Raw genomic sequence first — 15,262 nt, 5'->3', positions numbered from 1 at the left:
TCAATACTTAGTATAATTTTCTTTTCCAGGTTGAGGAGGTCCAAGGAAAATATGCAATGCCTTAAAAGACATACACATGAACATGAACATATCTTTTACATATATTGTCACTTCTTAATGTATTTGCATACAACATGTGTTATTTAAATCAACATGCTTTTTTTGTGAGTTATGGAGGCTTTCAGAAGTGTTGCATGTACGAATTTGATTTTTTTTGTATTGTGATTATTTTTCACACTGTTTTAATTCTTTATGGGCTTTAATACATAACAATATAGATATAACATTGGTGTTATAGTCAAGCAATTATTTCTTGTGCACTTTGGACAAAACCTGACATTTTAAACAAAGCTAATGTGATTCGTTATTAACAAAAACAAGATATGAAGACAATGTTGATTTTATTAACTTCTGGTTGTATCTTCAAAATGGTGGACATGTTAATAATTTGATAACTGAATATTGTTATTTATTTTTCATAATCTGTAGCTTAAGTACCTTAATATTATAGTGTAAATCTGATTTAATAAAAATTATCATGTTCTTCATAAAATCGTAACATTTTATTCAGAATCGTGTCATTTCCTGTCAAATAGATCACTAAAACACAATTTAAGGACAACATACATAATATGGTTATTCAAAATAGGCAATGTATGTTCTATCAAACTCTGTTTTGTCAATTAGATATATTAAAAGCCATATCATGAAGAATCAACATGTCAGTACATGTGAGCTCAGACTGTCCACACCTGTAACGACAACATTATACCCATTCGCATTCACAGCGAATCCACTCTTGACAGGAATATGATTCATTTGACATATTGGTATTTGATCGCTTTTATTTTTGTCAAACCAAATGCATTTGGACAAGAAAGATAAAGCAGAAAGATAACAGTGGGCTATTTAAACTCATTAGTCGAAAATAAATTGATCAAAACAATAAAAGAAAATTAAAAAAATTATAACAGACACATTATAGTACGTTTATGCACACAAACAAATAATACCATAAAAGGAAAGACAGAGCCCGCCAAAAAAACTGGGAGTATTCCTAGATTTTCTGAAATGACAATCAGTTTCGTCTAGGCAATAGCGGTTCCAAGTTGAAACATCCATCCACACATTCCTTCATTAATAAAACGATTGATTTGTTAGAGAAGGCCTAATTTTGTTGGCAGAATACCTTCAATAGATTTTTTTTTAAACTAAACGATAATTCTATGTCTTATTTGCACTCCTTGGTATACCTCAGAACAGCGAACCGTTCGTTTCATAGCACAATGGTTTCGACATTTATAGTCCTTTATAAAAACATTGGTTATATTGATAATGCAACAGCCATACATCAAAGTTCAAAAAGTATTAGTAGACAGCTCTCTCAGAAGCAAAAACAAACATAGCTGTAAAATATTAAGGCAAGCATTTACATAACAGGGATACATTCGAAAACATCAAATCAGCACTAAAACAAACCTTGCAAATAATATTAAAATAAAGACATGTGGTTTAATTGCAGATAAAAACTATCCACCAAATAAAAATCAATAGTAGATATTTCTCTCACAAACTTGTCTGGATTTTTAAAAATGCAAACCCATGCTACTTCTACCGCGAACAATGACACAGTATAGCATCTGGTAAATGCATGGAAGACAGGTTCCTGAATAGAAAATGTCCAATCCCTAACACATGGATGTAGGACGCCATAATTTATACTACATCCGTATAAGCTGACCAGATCATCACACAAGTATTTTATAACGCATTTGCAATGTGCATCACTATTCCGGTAACACCTTTCTTTGTTATTCCAAGGTAGGAAGCCTAACGTCATCATGGTGCAGATTAAAAACACAAAATGTTTCTTTTTCCAACGAATTCGTTTGAAGATATACATCTGAGCAATTTTAAGTGTTTTATCAGAACACGAGTCGGTGGATTTAAACAATAACATATCAATTAACTAGAATTTTTCAACGACCATGACTAGCTGGTCAGAACTTACACAATCGGTGCGGTGCACGAGAACGTTTTATGAAAATTTTTTGCTATGTTCGTTGTTCGGGTTTATTTTACTGCCTTTCACATGGCTGCTATTAAGGCAAAGTCGATCAGCTGTTCAGCCTGATCACGACGATTGTAAGTACTGGTCGATAACTCTTAGTATTATCAGGACCAATGTCATAGGACGTTGAAATTTCAGATTTTATGACGGCGCAAAGCGATTAGAGTGAGGTATAATAATGCATTGACCTTCAATTCTAATCAAATAACAGCTCTTTAAAGTACACCTCTGAATAAAAAATGTTACAATCCAGGTAATACCTTACTGCGCATGCCCATAGGTAACATCGTATACATCGGGCTACAATAGATTGACTTTCAATGAAGTCAAACCTTAAACTTAAAACAATTATGTTTGATATAAAACAACAAAAAACCAAGATCTGAACCAATAAAATATCATGTTCTTGTTTAACAGATATTGATCTGCTACGAAAGTAACCGATGTAGTAAACAATAGATATAGTTTTTACCATAGACATATTTCTACGCATCTGCATAATGAATAAACAAATTGACACCCAAAATACCAATGATCAGTTCACTACGAAAAAGCAAATCCAACATCTAAAGTCTTATTTCCTGGTGTACAAGACCAAGTTTTACGACCGATGAAGTCTGACTAAACATCTGAATACTGAACTGTTTGGATTGAATAGATATAACCAGTTACTTAAAACAATAACTAAAGAAAACAATCGTTTGTATTATGAAATGTACATCAAAATATTTCACAAGAATATACACGGAAAAAATCATTTATTTCTTTATAGTCCACGAAAAAACTGTATATACATGTTCTTTATCCTATTCCGCCACACTGTTACAATACTGCAATTATAGTTTGGAATACCAGTCATATACATGTCCTTCCAACTCTATCCTTTCTGGAAAATATAATGATATAGATGTATATTTCAAGTTTGCATTCGAAAATAAACATTCTGTGTAATATTTCATATTTTATTAGATACTGTTTAGAAATACTTAGATCAAGAGTCGTCTTATTGTTATCATACCACACCTATTTGTGGCGTATTCAATTTCCTGTAATAATGCATTTCGGTAGAATGGATGGGAATTATATTTCTAAGATTTTCGTGAGATATAATAAGGCACGTTTAAAGCAAGCTTACCATTTCTAAAACGTTATCTGCAAAACAATGATGAAAATAAATTGTTGATAGACGTCCAGCCTCAATATTAGTGCGAGATCATCATAAACTGTTGATATGATGTAAATGCTATGCTGTTGAAGCTCTTTAGTACATTAAGGTAAGTTTTGTGTATACACCAATTAAACTACTTTATATTCCTTTCGGGAGTATGTAAATATAAGTTCTGTTTGTACAAGACCTACGTTCATTCTTTTAAAACACATACACATTAAAAAAAAGAGGGAAAAAAAGAAAAATAAAACAATAAAGGACGAACGAAAACGAAACAAAATTGGACTAAGTATTTATACAATCGAGAAAAAAAAACATATATTTAGCCACATCAAAAACTTTAACAAACTAGTATATGAAAGTGCATATAGCTTCTAATATAGTATTTTCTTATATAAAATATTGTTTTTTTCTGAAACAAAACACAATTAACTATCAACCATATATTTGAAAAATTAAATGAACATGAGGTATACACTTATATTTAATACCAAATTAGTTGCAAAGTATTGACAATACCCTTAAACCAAAACTTAATTCTCTTTTATAATCAAAAACCGGATCTCTTTCATTTGAATTTTCATATTTACATTTAACAGAAAAGGGAAGTTGGAACATTTTCACTTTATTATATAATCTTTTTGAAGAACAGATTGACAAACATGTTGAGGTTGCTATATGCTTTACATGTTCTTATTAAAAATGAAATTAAATATATTAAATATGTAAATGGATTTAAATAACTTAGTTCATTTAATCATGTATTAATCAACATGTTCCTGGCAACATAAGCAGTTATATATTTGCATATATCAAGTGCCTTGACCTCAATATTGATATTACCAGGAAATCAGTAATCACTGCAATATTCACCTAATCTGTTTAAAATCACAATGTTATTTGAGACATTTAATTTGAAACACACGGAGGTGTAGTATCGTGGTAATTAAAACTGTATGTTAATAATTGCAAATCAGACAATTTGTCAAAAACCAAATTAAGAAAAAACAATATTTTTTATCAAAGCCTTTTTTTAAATTTCACGCGTGCGTTTACGACTACGACACATATTCAAAATTGACTGTTAGACATATTTGCAATGATTTCAAAACTAACTACATTTTGTTATGTTTTATTGTTTAATATTAATTTGGCTTCAATGTGTAAAATTATAAATGTTACTGGAGGTGTTTACCAAAAGAATAAAATTTCAAAATCTCATGTGATAAAGGCTAGTGAAATGATTGGTCCAAAGGGGTGCGTCAAAGATTGTATGATGTATACGGATTGTTATGCAGTGAATTTTCATAAGGACAGGTCTTATTGTGAACTATTAGGTGATTCTTATTCTGAGCAAGATGCAGAAAATAGATATGGAGTTTATTTCACAAATATCTCAAAATGGACAAAGGTAAGTTAGGAAAATGGTTGCTTTATTCATTGTTGGTTGGTAAACGTTCAGTGACAAATATTTCATGCAGATACCGAATGAGAACAAAAAAAATAAAATATGTAGGTTCTGTAATGGAGACATCCGGGATACAGATCGAAAACTAGACTGCCTCCAGAATGAAGGAGTATTGGATAAGGACAGATATTGAATTTGCAACAAGTCTCTAACAAATCCCTTAAAATGTTGTAGAAAGTGTTATAAACGGGCAAAAACCACGGCACTCTCTTTACAAGAGTTATCGGAATTACGTCCCTTTTCGTGGCCAATTTTGGCGAGGAATTTACTGTCGTCGAGGAAGAAGAATGGTAACCTTACTTCTATTACCAATTTACCCTAGGAAACTAGGCAAATGAAAATGAAAACGGGGAAAAAATAATTTTATAGAGATCAACAGAAGGTCTTCTAGTGTTCATATCATTTGCTGAGCCTTCATCCTGTTTTTATCGAAATTAAAATTGGTTGGCTTCCGTTTATATATTTCAGAGGTCTATCAAAAAATAACGGCAACTCTTAATCAAGTTTTAGACTAACAAGATTCGTCATTGAGTCAATCATATTTACATGTTGAAACCTTTCACTTGTTGCCGAATCGCCCATGCTGAAATAAATATTTTAAAAAGCCCTTATCATGATTATAAGATTTTAGGTTTTTAAATAGTTTGACTCCGAGCATCATTGAAGGTACGAAATTCAAAGCAGTAATTTTGACGGGTTGTAATTTTCGTCAATTTTTCTAATATAAATGTTCTAAGGAACACGAGTTGCAGAGACTCTTAACTTCTTGACGAATGCTTTATTTGGTTTGTTTCGGTGGTCATCCTGCATTCTAAAGAGTAAATGACTTTAAATTGAATGTTTTATTATCTTGTAATACTGTAACCAGATCTTTTACATTCGACAGGATAATGATGCTTGCTGGCCGAAAACGTGTCCACCTAAAACTAGATGTATTGTTGCCTATAGAAACGAACGTCTTTGTTTACCTTTTGGTGAGTTATATTGCAAGTTTCGCTAGATGATCATGTTTATAAACTTGATTTTTTTTTATACATAGACATGCCGTTATTGGTAGTTTAACGTTCTTTTTAAAGCACAACTTTATAGTTTATTTTCATTTTGAAGGAGCAACACACATACACAAACAATATCTATTGTATGGATATCAAAAAGGTATTTTCAATGTAATGAAATTTGATGCGACTGTCATATAAGTGAGAGGTTTAGCTAGAGTTCAGTATTTTAATGATTTTACTTTTTATTCAGATATTTTGTTTTGTTTTCGTTCTGTTTCCCATATATGATCTCTATGTTTTATCTCGTAGAGATATACTTTTGGAATGTTACCAGAATATAGTTGTCGCAAATTTTGAATACTATAGAAAACCTTAACTAGGAAGTGGTAGTATACACAGTTGGTATTTACCGGATTTATAATCACATAAGCAACACGACGGGTGCCACATGTGGAGCAGGATCTGCTTACCCTTCCGGAGCACCTGAGATCACCCATAGTTTTTGGTGGGGTTCGTGTTGTTTATTCTTTACTTTTCTATGTTGTGTCATGTGTGCTATTGTTTTTCTGTTTGTCTTTTTTTCATTTTTAGCCATGGCGTTGTCAGTTTGTTTTAGATTTATGAGTTTAATTGTCCCTTTGGTACCTTTCGTCCCTCTTTTGGTAGAAGTTTAAACACTTAGAAATTCTGTGCAAATAAATGTTGAAAACTTTCAATAGAATAGTATACTATATCAACTTTCCGTTCTAGGTAAAAAAACAAAAATAATGACGAAATTTCATATCAAAAGTTGCACAGTTATAAGTGTAAACATGGTAAAGGGGGTTCCTATTGGGAAATTATATTGTATGTATTTACAGAAATGCAACTTATAAAATGGACAATTATCTGTTTGGCTTTATGCAATTGTGAATAAGAGAAAAACTATTAAATAGTTATAAGAAATATATCAATATATCATTTGTAGAAGTTACGCTAAAAGTTGGCCTTTGTTAGTGTTTTATTATTTTTCTTGTATACAATTTGGATTTTAGTATGTCGTTCATTATCACTGAACTTGTATGCATATTTCATTAGGAGCCCTTTGAAAAATACGCCTCCGGGACGGTTGTGGAAGTTTCTTGCTACACTGAAGACTCATTTGGGGCCTACGGCTGTTGTCTGCTCTATGGTCGGGTTGTTGTCGCTTTGACACATGCCTTATTTCCTTTCTCAATTTTATTTCCCAAATTGATAGATTTACAATAACAAAAAATATATTTCTTTAATAGATTTTTATGTAACAACCATGAAATATTTTTAAGATCAATTGTTTTCCCTGAGTTGTATTTGACTTTGTCGTTAGAACCACGTGCATTTATGAGTTTTGTATTTTCTTCGGAAATCAATCGAATAAAAGAACGATTCTCCTCATCGATTGTCAGTATTCAATCAAAAGTACGGATTATGTAAGGAATGACTGTAAAGGTAAAGTGTTTCTGACTATGACGAAACAACATAAAAAAGTTGGTGCACACTGAATAACGCGCGTAGCGGGTTATCTAACAGTGTGCACCAAAATTTTTATGTTATTTCGAATAGACAGAAAAAATATAACAGTCATTTTTTATAATTTTATTCTTAATTCCGATTTAAACCGTAGAAAAACATGAAAAAACGTTGATGATGTCACGGTCTCATGACTAAATTATGTCTATGGCCTGATAGTATAATAACGTCAGCCAATCAGAAGACGCGTTACATTTAAAATTAAATTATTAAGCAATTGATATGTAATATAAATATTCTAATATTCAGTGTAACTTTAAGTATATTTTTATACTCATTTAATTATAAATCGTCCATCCCCTTTTCTGGTAAAATTCTTAACTTTAATGATAAATCCAATGTTATAAACTGTATCACTTATATTTTATGTTTAGATACACCTTGTGATAATAATCAGTGTCATAAAGGCGCTTTGTGTATTAACTCTGTGAGAGACTATAGCTGTCGCTGCTTATCTGGATACAGTGGACAATACTGCGAATGTACGTTATTTTGTATTCACTTTATAACACAATTAAGACAAAAACAAGAATTGCGAAATAATTTGGTGACAGCTATTTACAATACTTATTCAAGTCTATACTAGATTGTCACTGTACCACGGCTTAAATTTTTTTTCTAATTAATTTCATTTTTTTTTTAACATTCAATCGATTACATTATTGATTGGTATGCATCAATCTTACACAAGAGAACGTACACCACATTGTTTCATTTCTATATTAGAAAAACAAATATGAACTAAGTCAGGAATATGACGGTTGTCTGATGTTTTTGAGTTTTTTTAATTTTGCACTTTGATTACGGATTTTTCGTTATGAATTTTCATTGGAGCTCGTTTTTTTTTGTTATTTAATTTTTTTTATTTCACTTATTAAAACGTACTCATTTGTATTACAGTGACCCCATGTTCACCAGGTCCTTGTAGAAATACAGGCACCTGTAGTATATCTGGATCAACGTATAATTGTACATGCAGACAAGGATATTATGGAACGCAATGCCAGTGTAAGCCTAATAATTGTTTATATACTGCAGCTGTGCTACTTGAGGAGTTAATTTACATTGACCGTATATTCATTATGATATACAGTCACTGAACATATATTGCCTTGTTTACGACGTTGGAAATGCGTTTTTTAGAGTTTTATTGATGACGTCAATAAAACATACAGCTTCACAAAAATTTAACGTTTTTGCTCAAAATAAAGAAATAATAGTTTTTACCTTAAGGATTTTATTTAGAACAGTTATAAGGGTTGCAGTCTAAAAAGACTCATACATTGTCTCGAAATATAAATGTTACACAAATAAGAGAAAAACAAGAGTTGCAAAAATATATTTAGGTGAAGGCTCTGTCCAATAACTATTCAAGTCTATACTAGATTTTCACTGCACCACGGTTTAAAGTTTTGAATTTTTCTTTTTTTTCTTATTAATTTCAAAATATTTGAATATTCAATCGATTACATGATTGATTGCTATTCATCAATCTTGAGAAAGTTTCTACTCCGTTTTAAAATAAATAGCTTTTTCATAAAACTAGTATATATTGATAGGGATTAATAAAGGATTCCGAATAAAAAAAAATATAGAGGTCAATGTGCTTGTTTTCGTGATATTATCCATTGAATATTTGGCGGACAAATGTTCTCTCTAGACTTATCCAAGCTGCATCATCCACAAGTTTAAGTTCTCAAAAGCTATTACAAAATGAATAAAATGTTTTTAAACATTTACAATTGACTTATAATTATACATGCAAAAGATTTATTAAGAGAAAATAGGTGTCAATAACAAAAGGCATGTGCTAAGTCAGGAATATGACAGTTATCTGATGTTTTTGAGATTTTAATTTTGCACTTCGAATACGGATTTCCGTTTTGAACTTTCATTGGAGCTCGTTTCTTTGTTATTTACTTTTCGGCTATTTCACTTATTGAAACGTATTCATTTGTATTACAGTGACCCCATGTTCATCAGGTCCTTGTACCAATGCAGGCACCTGTAGTATATCTGGATCAACGTACACTTGTACATGCAGACAAGGATATTATGGAACGCAATGCCAGTGTAAGCCCAATAATTGTTTATATACTGCAGCTGTGCTACTTGAGGAGTTAATTTGCATTGACCGTATATTCATTTGTGATATATACAGTCACTGAACATATATTGCCTTGTTTACGACGTTGGAAATGCGTTTCCGTAGAGTTTTATTTATGACGTCAATAAAACATACAGGTTCGCGGAAAATTTACGTTTTTCGCTCAAAATAAAGAAATAATAGTTTTTACCATAAGAACTTCATTTAGAACAGCTATAAGGGTTGCAGTATAAAAAGAATCCATACATTGTCTCGAAATATAAATGTAACACAAATAAGAGAAAAACAAGAATTGCAAAAATATAATTAGGTGAAGGATATGTCCAATTATTATTCAATAACATTAACGGTACCAATTTCCCTGCACCAGATGCGCATTTCGACAATACATGTCTCTTCAGTGATGCTCGTGGCCAAATTTTTTGAAATCCGAAGCTTGTATAAAAGATGAAGAGCTATAATCCAAAAGGTCCAAAAAGTAAAGCCAAAACCGTGAAAGGAATCAGAGCTTTGCATGAAGGAGATACATTCCTTAATTTATAATAATTTCTAACATTTTGTAACAGCAATTTTTAAAAACACAAAAAATCCGTATTTTCATTGCTATTGGGCTGGTGATACCCTCGGGGACTAACAGTCCACCAGCAGAGCAGCAATAATTATTCAAGTTTATACCAGATTTTCACTGAACCACGGTTTTTTCGTTTTTTTCTACGTTTTTTTCTAATTTATTTCAATTTTTTTCAATATTCAATCGAATACATGATTAATTGAGGAGTCAAAAAAAAAAAAAAAAAAAAAAAAAGGTTAATGTGCTTGTTTTCGTGATATTACCCATTGAATATTTGGCGGAAAAATGTTCTCTCTAGACTTATCCAAGCTGCATCATCCACAAGTTTAAGTTCTCAAAAGCTATTAAAAAATGAATAAAATGTTTTTAAACATTTACAATTGATTTATTATTATACATGCAACAGATTTTTTAAGAGAAAAAAGTGGTCAATAATAAAAGGCATGTGCTAAGTCAGGAATATGACAGTTATCTGATGTTCTTGAGCTTTAAATTTGCACTTCGAATACGGATTTCCGTTTTGAACTTTCATTGGAGCTCGTTTTTTGTTATTTACTTTTCGGCTATTTCACTTATTGAAACGTATTCATTGGTATTACAGTGACCCCATGTTCATCAGGTCCTTGTACCAATGCAGGCACCTGTAGTATATCTGGATCAACGAACACTTGTATATGCAGACAAGGATATTATGGAACGCAATGCCAGTGTAAGCCCAATAATTGTTTATATACTGCACCTGTGCTACTTGTGCAGCCAATTTGCATTGACCGTATATTCATTTGTGATATACAGTCACTGAACATATATTGCCTTGTTTACGACGGTGGAAATGCATTTTCGTAGAGTTTTATTTATGACGTCAATAAAACATACCGCTTTGCGGAAATTTAACGTTTTTGCTCAAAATAAAGAAATAATAGTTTTTACCATAAGGACTTCATTTAGAACAGTCATAAGGGTTGCAGTATAAAAAATAATCCATACATTGTCTCGAAATATAAATGTAACACAAATAAGAGAAAAACAAGAATTGCAAAAATATAATTTGGTGACGGCTATTTCCAATACTTATTCAAGTCTATACTAGATTTTCACTGTTTCACGGCTTCAAGTTTTGAATTTTTTTCGCTTGTTTTCAAATTAATTTCAAAAATTTTATATATTCAATCGATTACATGATTGATTGCTATTCATCGATCTTGAGAAAACTTTCTACTCAGTTTAAAAATATATAGCTTTTTCATAAAACTAGTATATATTGATAGGGGATTAATTGAGGAATAAAAAAAAAATATATAGATTTCTATGTGCCTGTTTTCGTGATATAACCCATTGAATATTTGGCGGAAAAATGTTCTCTCTAGACTTATCCAAGCTTCATCATCCACAAGTATAAGTTCTCAAAAACTATTAAAAAATAAATAAGATGTTATGAAACATTTACAATTGACTTATAATAATACATGCAAAAGATCTATAAAGAGAAAACAGGGGTCAATAAAGAAGACATGTGCTATGTCAGGAATTTGACAGTTATCTGATGTTTTGAGCTTTTAATTTTGTACTTCGATTACGAATTTTCCGTTTTGAACTTTCATTGCAGTTCTGGTGTTTTTTTTGTTATTTACTTTATGCTTTTTCACTTATAAAAAAGTATTCATTTGTATTACAGTAACCCCATGTTCATCAGGTCCTTGTAGAAATGCAGGCACCTGCAGTATATCTGGATCAACTTATATTTGTACATGCAGACATGGATATTATGGAACGCAATTCCAGTGTGAGCCCAATAATTGTTTATATACTTCAGCTGTGCTACTTAAGCAGTCAATTTGCATTGAAAGTATATTTATATATGATATACAATCACTGAACATTTATCGCCTTGTTTACGACGTTTCCGTAGAGTTTTATTCATGATAATAAACGATACAGGTTCGCGGAAATTTTACGTTTTTCGCTTAAAATAAAGAAATAATAGTTTTCACAATAAGGACTTCATTTAGAACAGTTATAAGGGTTGCAGTATAAAAAGAATCCATACATTTTGTCATTTTGTTTATTTTCTTTGGTTACATCTTCTGACATCAGACTCGGACTTCTCTTGAACTGAATTTTAATGTGCGTATTGTTATGCGTTTACTTTTCTACATTGGTTAGAGGTATGGGGGAGGGTTGAGATCTCACAAACATGTTTAACCCCACCGCATTTTTTGCGCCTGTCCAAAGTCAGGTGCCTCTGGCTTTGTTAGTCTTGTATTATTTTAATTTTGGTTCTTGTGTACAATTTGGAAATTAGTATGGCGTTCATTATCACTGAACAAGTATATATGTGTTTAGGGGCCAGCTGAAGGACGCCTCCGGGTGCGGGAATTTCTCGCTACATTGAAGACCTGTTGGTGACCTTCTGCTGTTGTTTTTTTATTTGGTCGGATTGTTGTCTCTTTGACACATTCCATATTTCCATTCTCAATTTTATTGTCTCGAAATATAAATGTAGCACAAATAATAGAAAAACCAGAATTGCAAAAATATGATTAGGTAAATGCTCTGTCCAATAAGTATTCTAGTCTATACTCAAAATAAAGAAATAATAGTTTTTACCATAAGGACTTTCATTTAGAACAGTTATAAGGGTTGCAGTATAAAAAGAATCCATACATTGTCTCGAAATATAAATGTAACACAAATAAGAGAAAAACAAGAATTGCAAAAATATAATTAGGTGAAGGCTCTGTCCAATAATTATTCAAGTCTCTATACTAGAATTTCGCTGTACCACGGTCTCAAATTATGAATTTTTCGTTTTTTTTCTAATTTTAATTCAAATTTTTTGGAATATTCAATCGATTACATGATTGATTGCTATTCATCGATCGCAAGAAAGTTTTCCACTCAGTTTAAACATAAATAGCTTTGTCATAAAACTAGTATATATTGATAGGGATTAATTAAAAATTCCGAATCAACAAAAATATAGAGGTCAATGTGCTTGTTTTCGTGATATTACCCATTGAATATTTGGCGGAAACATGTTCTCTCTAGACTTATACTAGATTCATCATCCACAAGTTAAAGTTCTCAAAAACTATTAAAAAATGAATAAGATGTTATAAAACATTTACAATTGACTTATAATTATAAATGCAAAAGATTGTTTAAGAGAAAATAGGGGTCATGACAAAAATGCATGAGCTTAGTCTGGAATATGACAGTTACATGTATCTGTTGTTTTTGAGCTTTTAATTTTGCACTCCGATGATGGATTATCCGTTTTGAACTTTAATTGCAGTTCTGGTTTTTTGTTATTTACTTTATGCTTTTTCACTTATAAAAAGTATTCATTTGTATTACAGTGACTCCATGTTCATCATGTCCTTGTAGAAATGCATTGTATCATTTTTATATTAGAAAAAAAGTCCGGAATATGACAATTGTCTGATGTTTTTGAGTTTTTAATTTTGTACTTTGATAACGGATTTTTCGTTATAATTTTTAATTTTTTGGAGTTCGTTTTATTTTTGTTATTTTATTTTGGCTATTTCACTTATTGACACGTATTCATTTGTATTACAGTGACCCCATGTTCATCAAGTCCTTGTAGAAATGCAGGCACCTGTAGTATATCTGGATCAACGTATTTTTGTACATGCAGACAAGGATATTATGGAACGCAGTGCCAGTGTAAGCCCAATAATTGTTTATATACTGTAGCTGTACTATTTGAGCAGTCAAATTACATTGACCGTATATTCATATGTGATATACAGTCACTGACCGTATATCGCCTTGTTTATGGGGTTGACAATGCATTTCCGGAGAGTTTAATTTATAAAGTCAATAAAACAATACAAGTTCTCGGAAATTCTACGTCTTTCGTTCAAAATTTAGAAAGATGGTTTTTACCCTAAGTACTGCACTGAGAACAGTTGATAGAGTTGAAGTTCATTAAGAATAACCGTACGTTGTCTCGAAATATAAATGATATTTGTTCTAGGCTCAAAACATGTAGAAATGATCGACACGACCTCGCTTTCTACCTGTTTATAAGTCTTGTACAAATAACATTGATATTTCGATACAATGCATACTTATTCTATATTTACTGTTAAATGTTAATAACAAAACAATGAATTAAGATATGGTTTGCAATACCAGCAGTCAGTTTCATGAATTTGTATTGTCAGGGAGTGGGGTGTGGGTTTAGGGTGGATGATGCCTGGTAGCAAAGTGATTTGCGTAGTTCTACTTCTAAAATCACTTGTCAGTCAACACTGAGGTTGTGAGTTTGAACCCCTCTCGTGCACGTCACTCGCCTCCAACCTTAATTGACAAAGATTTAAAATGTTCCTATCAAAGTCATTGGTTTTTACTCCGGGTTCCTCAACATATGAAAACTGGTTGCCAATTAAAAGCATTAACGTGGCGCCGAAAAGTGGCATAACCAACAATCAATCAATGAATTAGCTGGTCAATTTTAGAAATCAATGGATTTATCAAATAAAGGCAATGACATTATGCAACTGTTAAGGAGTCCCAAATCGATTGAGAGAAAACATTTCAGGGTAACAAACTTTAACCAAAGGAAACACATCAACGTTAAGAGATTTAACTTTTTGGGTCGTTAGATATTTAAAAAATCCCGCGATGGTTTGATGGATACCAATATTTGTTTGACAATTTAACTTATTTGTATGGATTCTGATATATTTTGACAATGCAATTGTTTGATGTTACATTTGAACATATTTTAGATCAGTTCTACTACACTAGTTGAACTTTGGGAGTAAAAGAAAACATTTCTATTTTTGATATAGTTAGTTGAATGTTTGGTTATCAAAACTTTCGATTGCGAATGATTTATTAGTTTTAATGAAGACAAAATGTATTACCTTCTGTTTCAGTTAATGCATGTTCACCAAACCCGTGTCAAAATCTAGGCGTATGTTATCCTTCCGGTGGATCGAGCTACAACTGCGCGTGTTCATCTGGATGGTATGGCACACTTTGTAATAGTAAGTATATTTCAGTAATGATCAGTTAAGGTGGTATGGGAGTCTAAAATAAAAATGCTTGAATTTGTTCATACTTTGTCAAAATGTAGTATCTATTGATACATGTTCAAAAATATTGTAAAAATGATAGGTCACCGTGCATTTTCTCAAGCTACAGGTTGTGACAAAATGACAAATTTTGTATGGATTATACAGGAAAAAATAACATTTTGTGTATAGAAACTAAACAAAATGATAGAATTGTAAAATAAATTAGTAAAAGATTGCTTTCAGACAATGCTTTGAGAATATCAAAAGAAAAGATAGGGTCACC

The 15,262-nt window shown here is 31.4% G+C and overlaps 2 protein-coding genes across 4 annotated transcripts in view; both read left to right on the top strand.

Moving 5' to 3' along the window:
* Nucleotides 1-494, top strand: part of LOC134699982 (uncharacterized) — a 50,573-nt gene extending 50,079 nt beyond the window's left edge. For all 3 annotated transcript variants that reach the window (XM_063561385.1, XM_063561384.1, XM_063561383.1), the window contains exon 8: nt 30-494. In XM_063561385.1, coding sequence (XP_063417455.1) covers nt 30-65 — 36 coding nt within the window. In that variant the 3' untranslated portion in view covers nt 66-494. The remainder of the gene's footprint in view (nt 1-29) is intronic.
* A 4,146-nt stretch (nt 495-4,640) lies between these two features.
* LOC134699886 (adhesive plaque matrix protein 2-like) lies at nt 4,641-14,711 on the top strand. The gene is made up of 6 exons (XM_063561287.1): nt 4,641-4,650; nt 8,154-8,261; nt 9,219-9,326; nt 11,607-11,714; nt 13,511-13,618; nt 14,689-14,711. The coding sequence occupies exons 1-6, from the start codon at nt 4,641-4,643 to the stop codon at nt 14,709-14,711; spliced, it is 465 nt and encodes a 154-aa protein (XP_063417357.1).
* The last annotated feature ends 551 nt before the right edge of the window (nt 14,712-15,262 follow it).

Source organism: Mytilus trossulus, unplaced genomic scaffold (assembly GCF_036588685.1).
Source record: "Mytilus trossulus isolate FHL-02 unplaced genomic scaffold, PNRI_Mtr1.1.1.hap1 h1tg000103l__unscaffolded, whole genome shotgun sequence".
NCBI lineage: Eukaryota > Metazoa > Mollusca > Bivalvia > Mytilida > Mytilidae > Mytilus > Mytilus trossulus.
The sequence above is the reverse complement of the archived record's forward strand: the minus strand, read 5'-3'. Positions and strand labels throughout refer to the sequence as shown.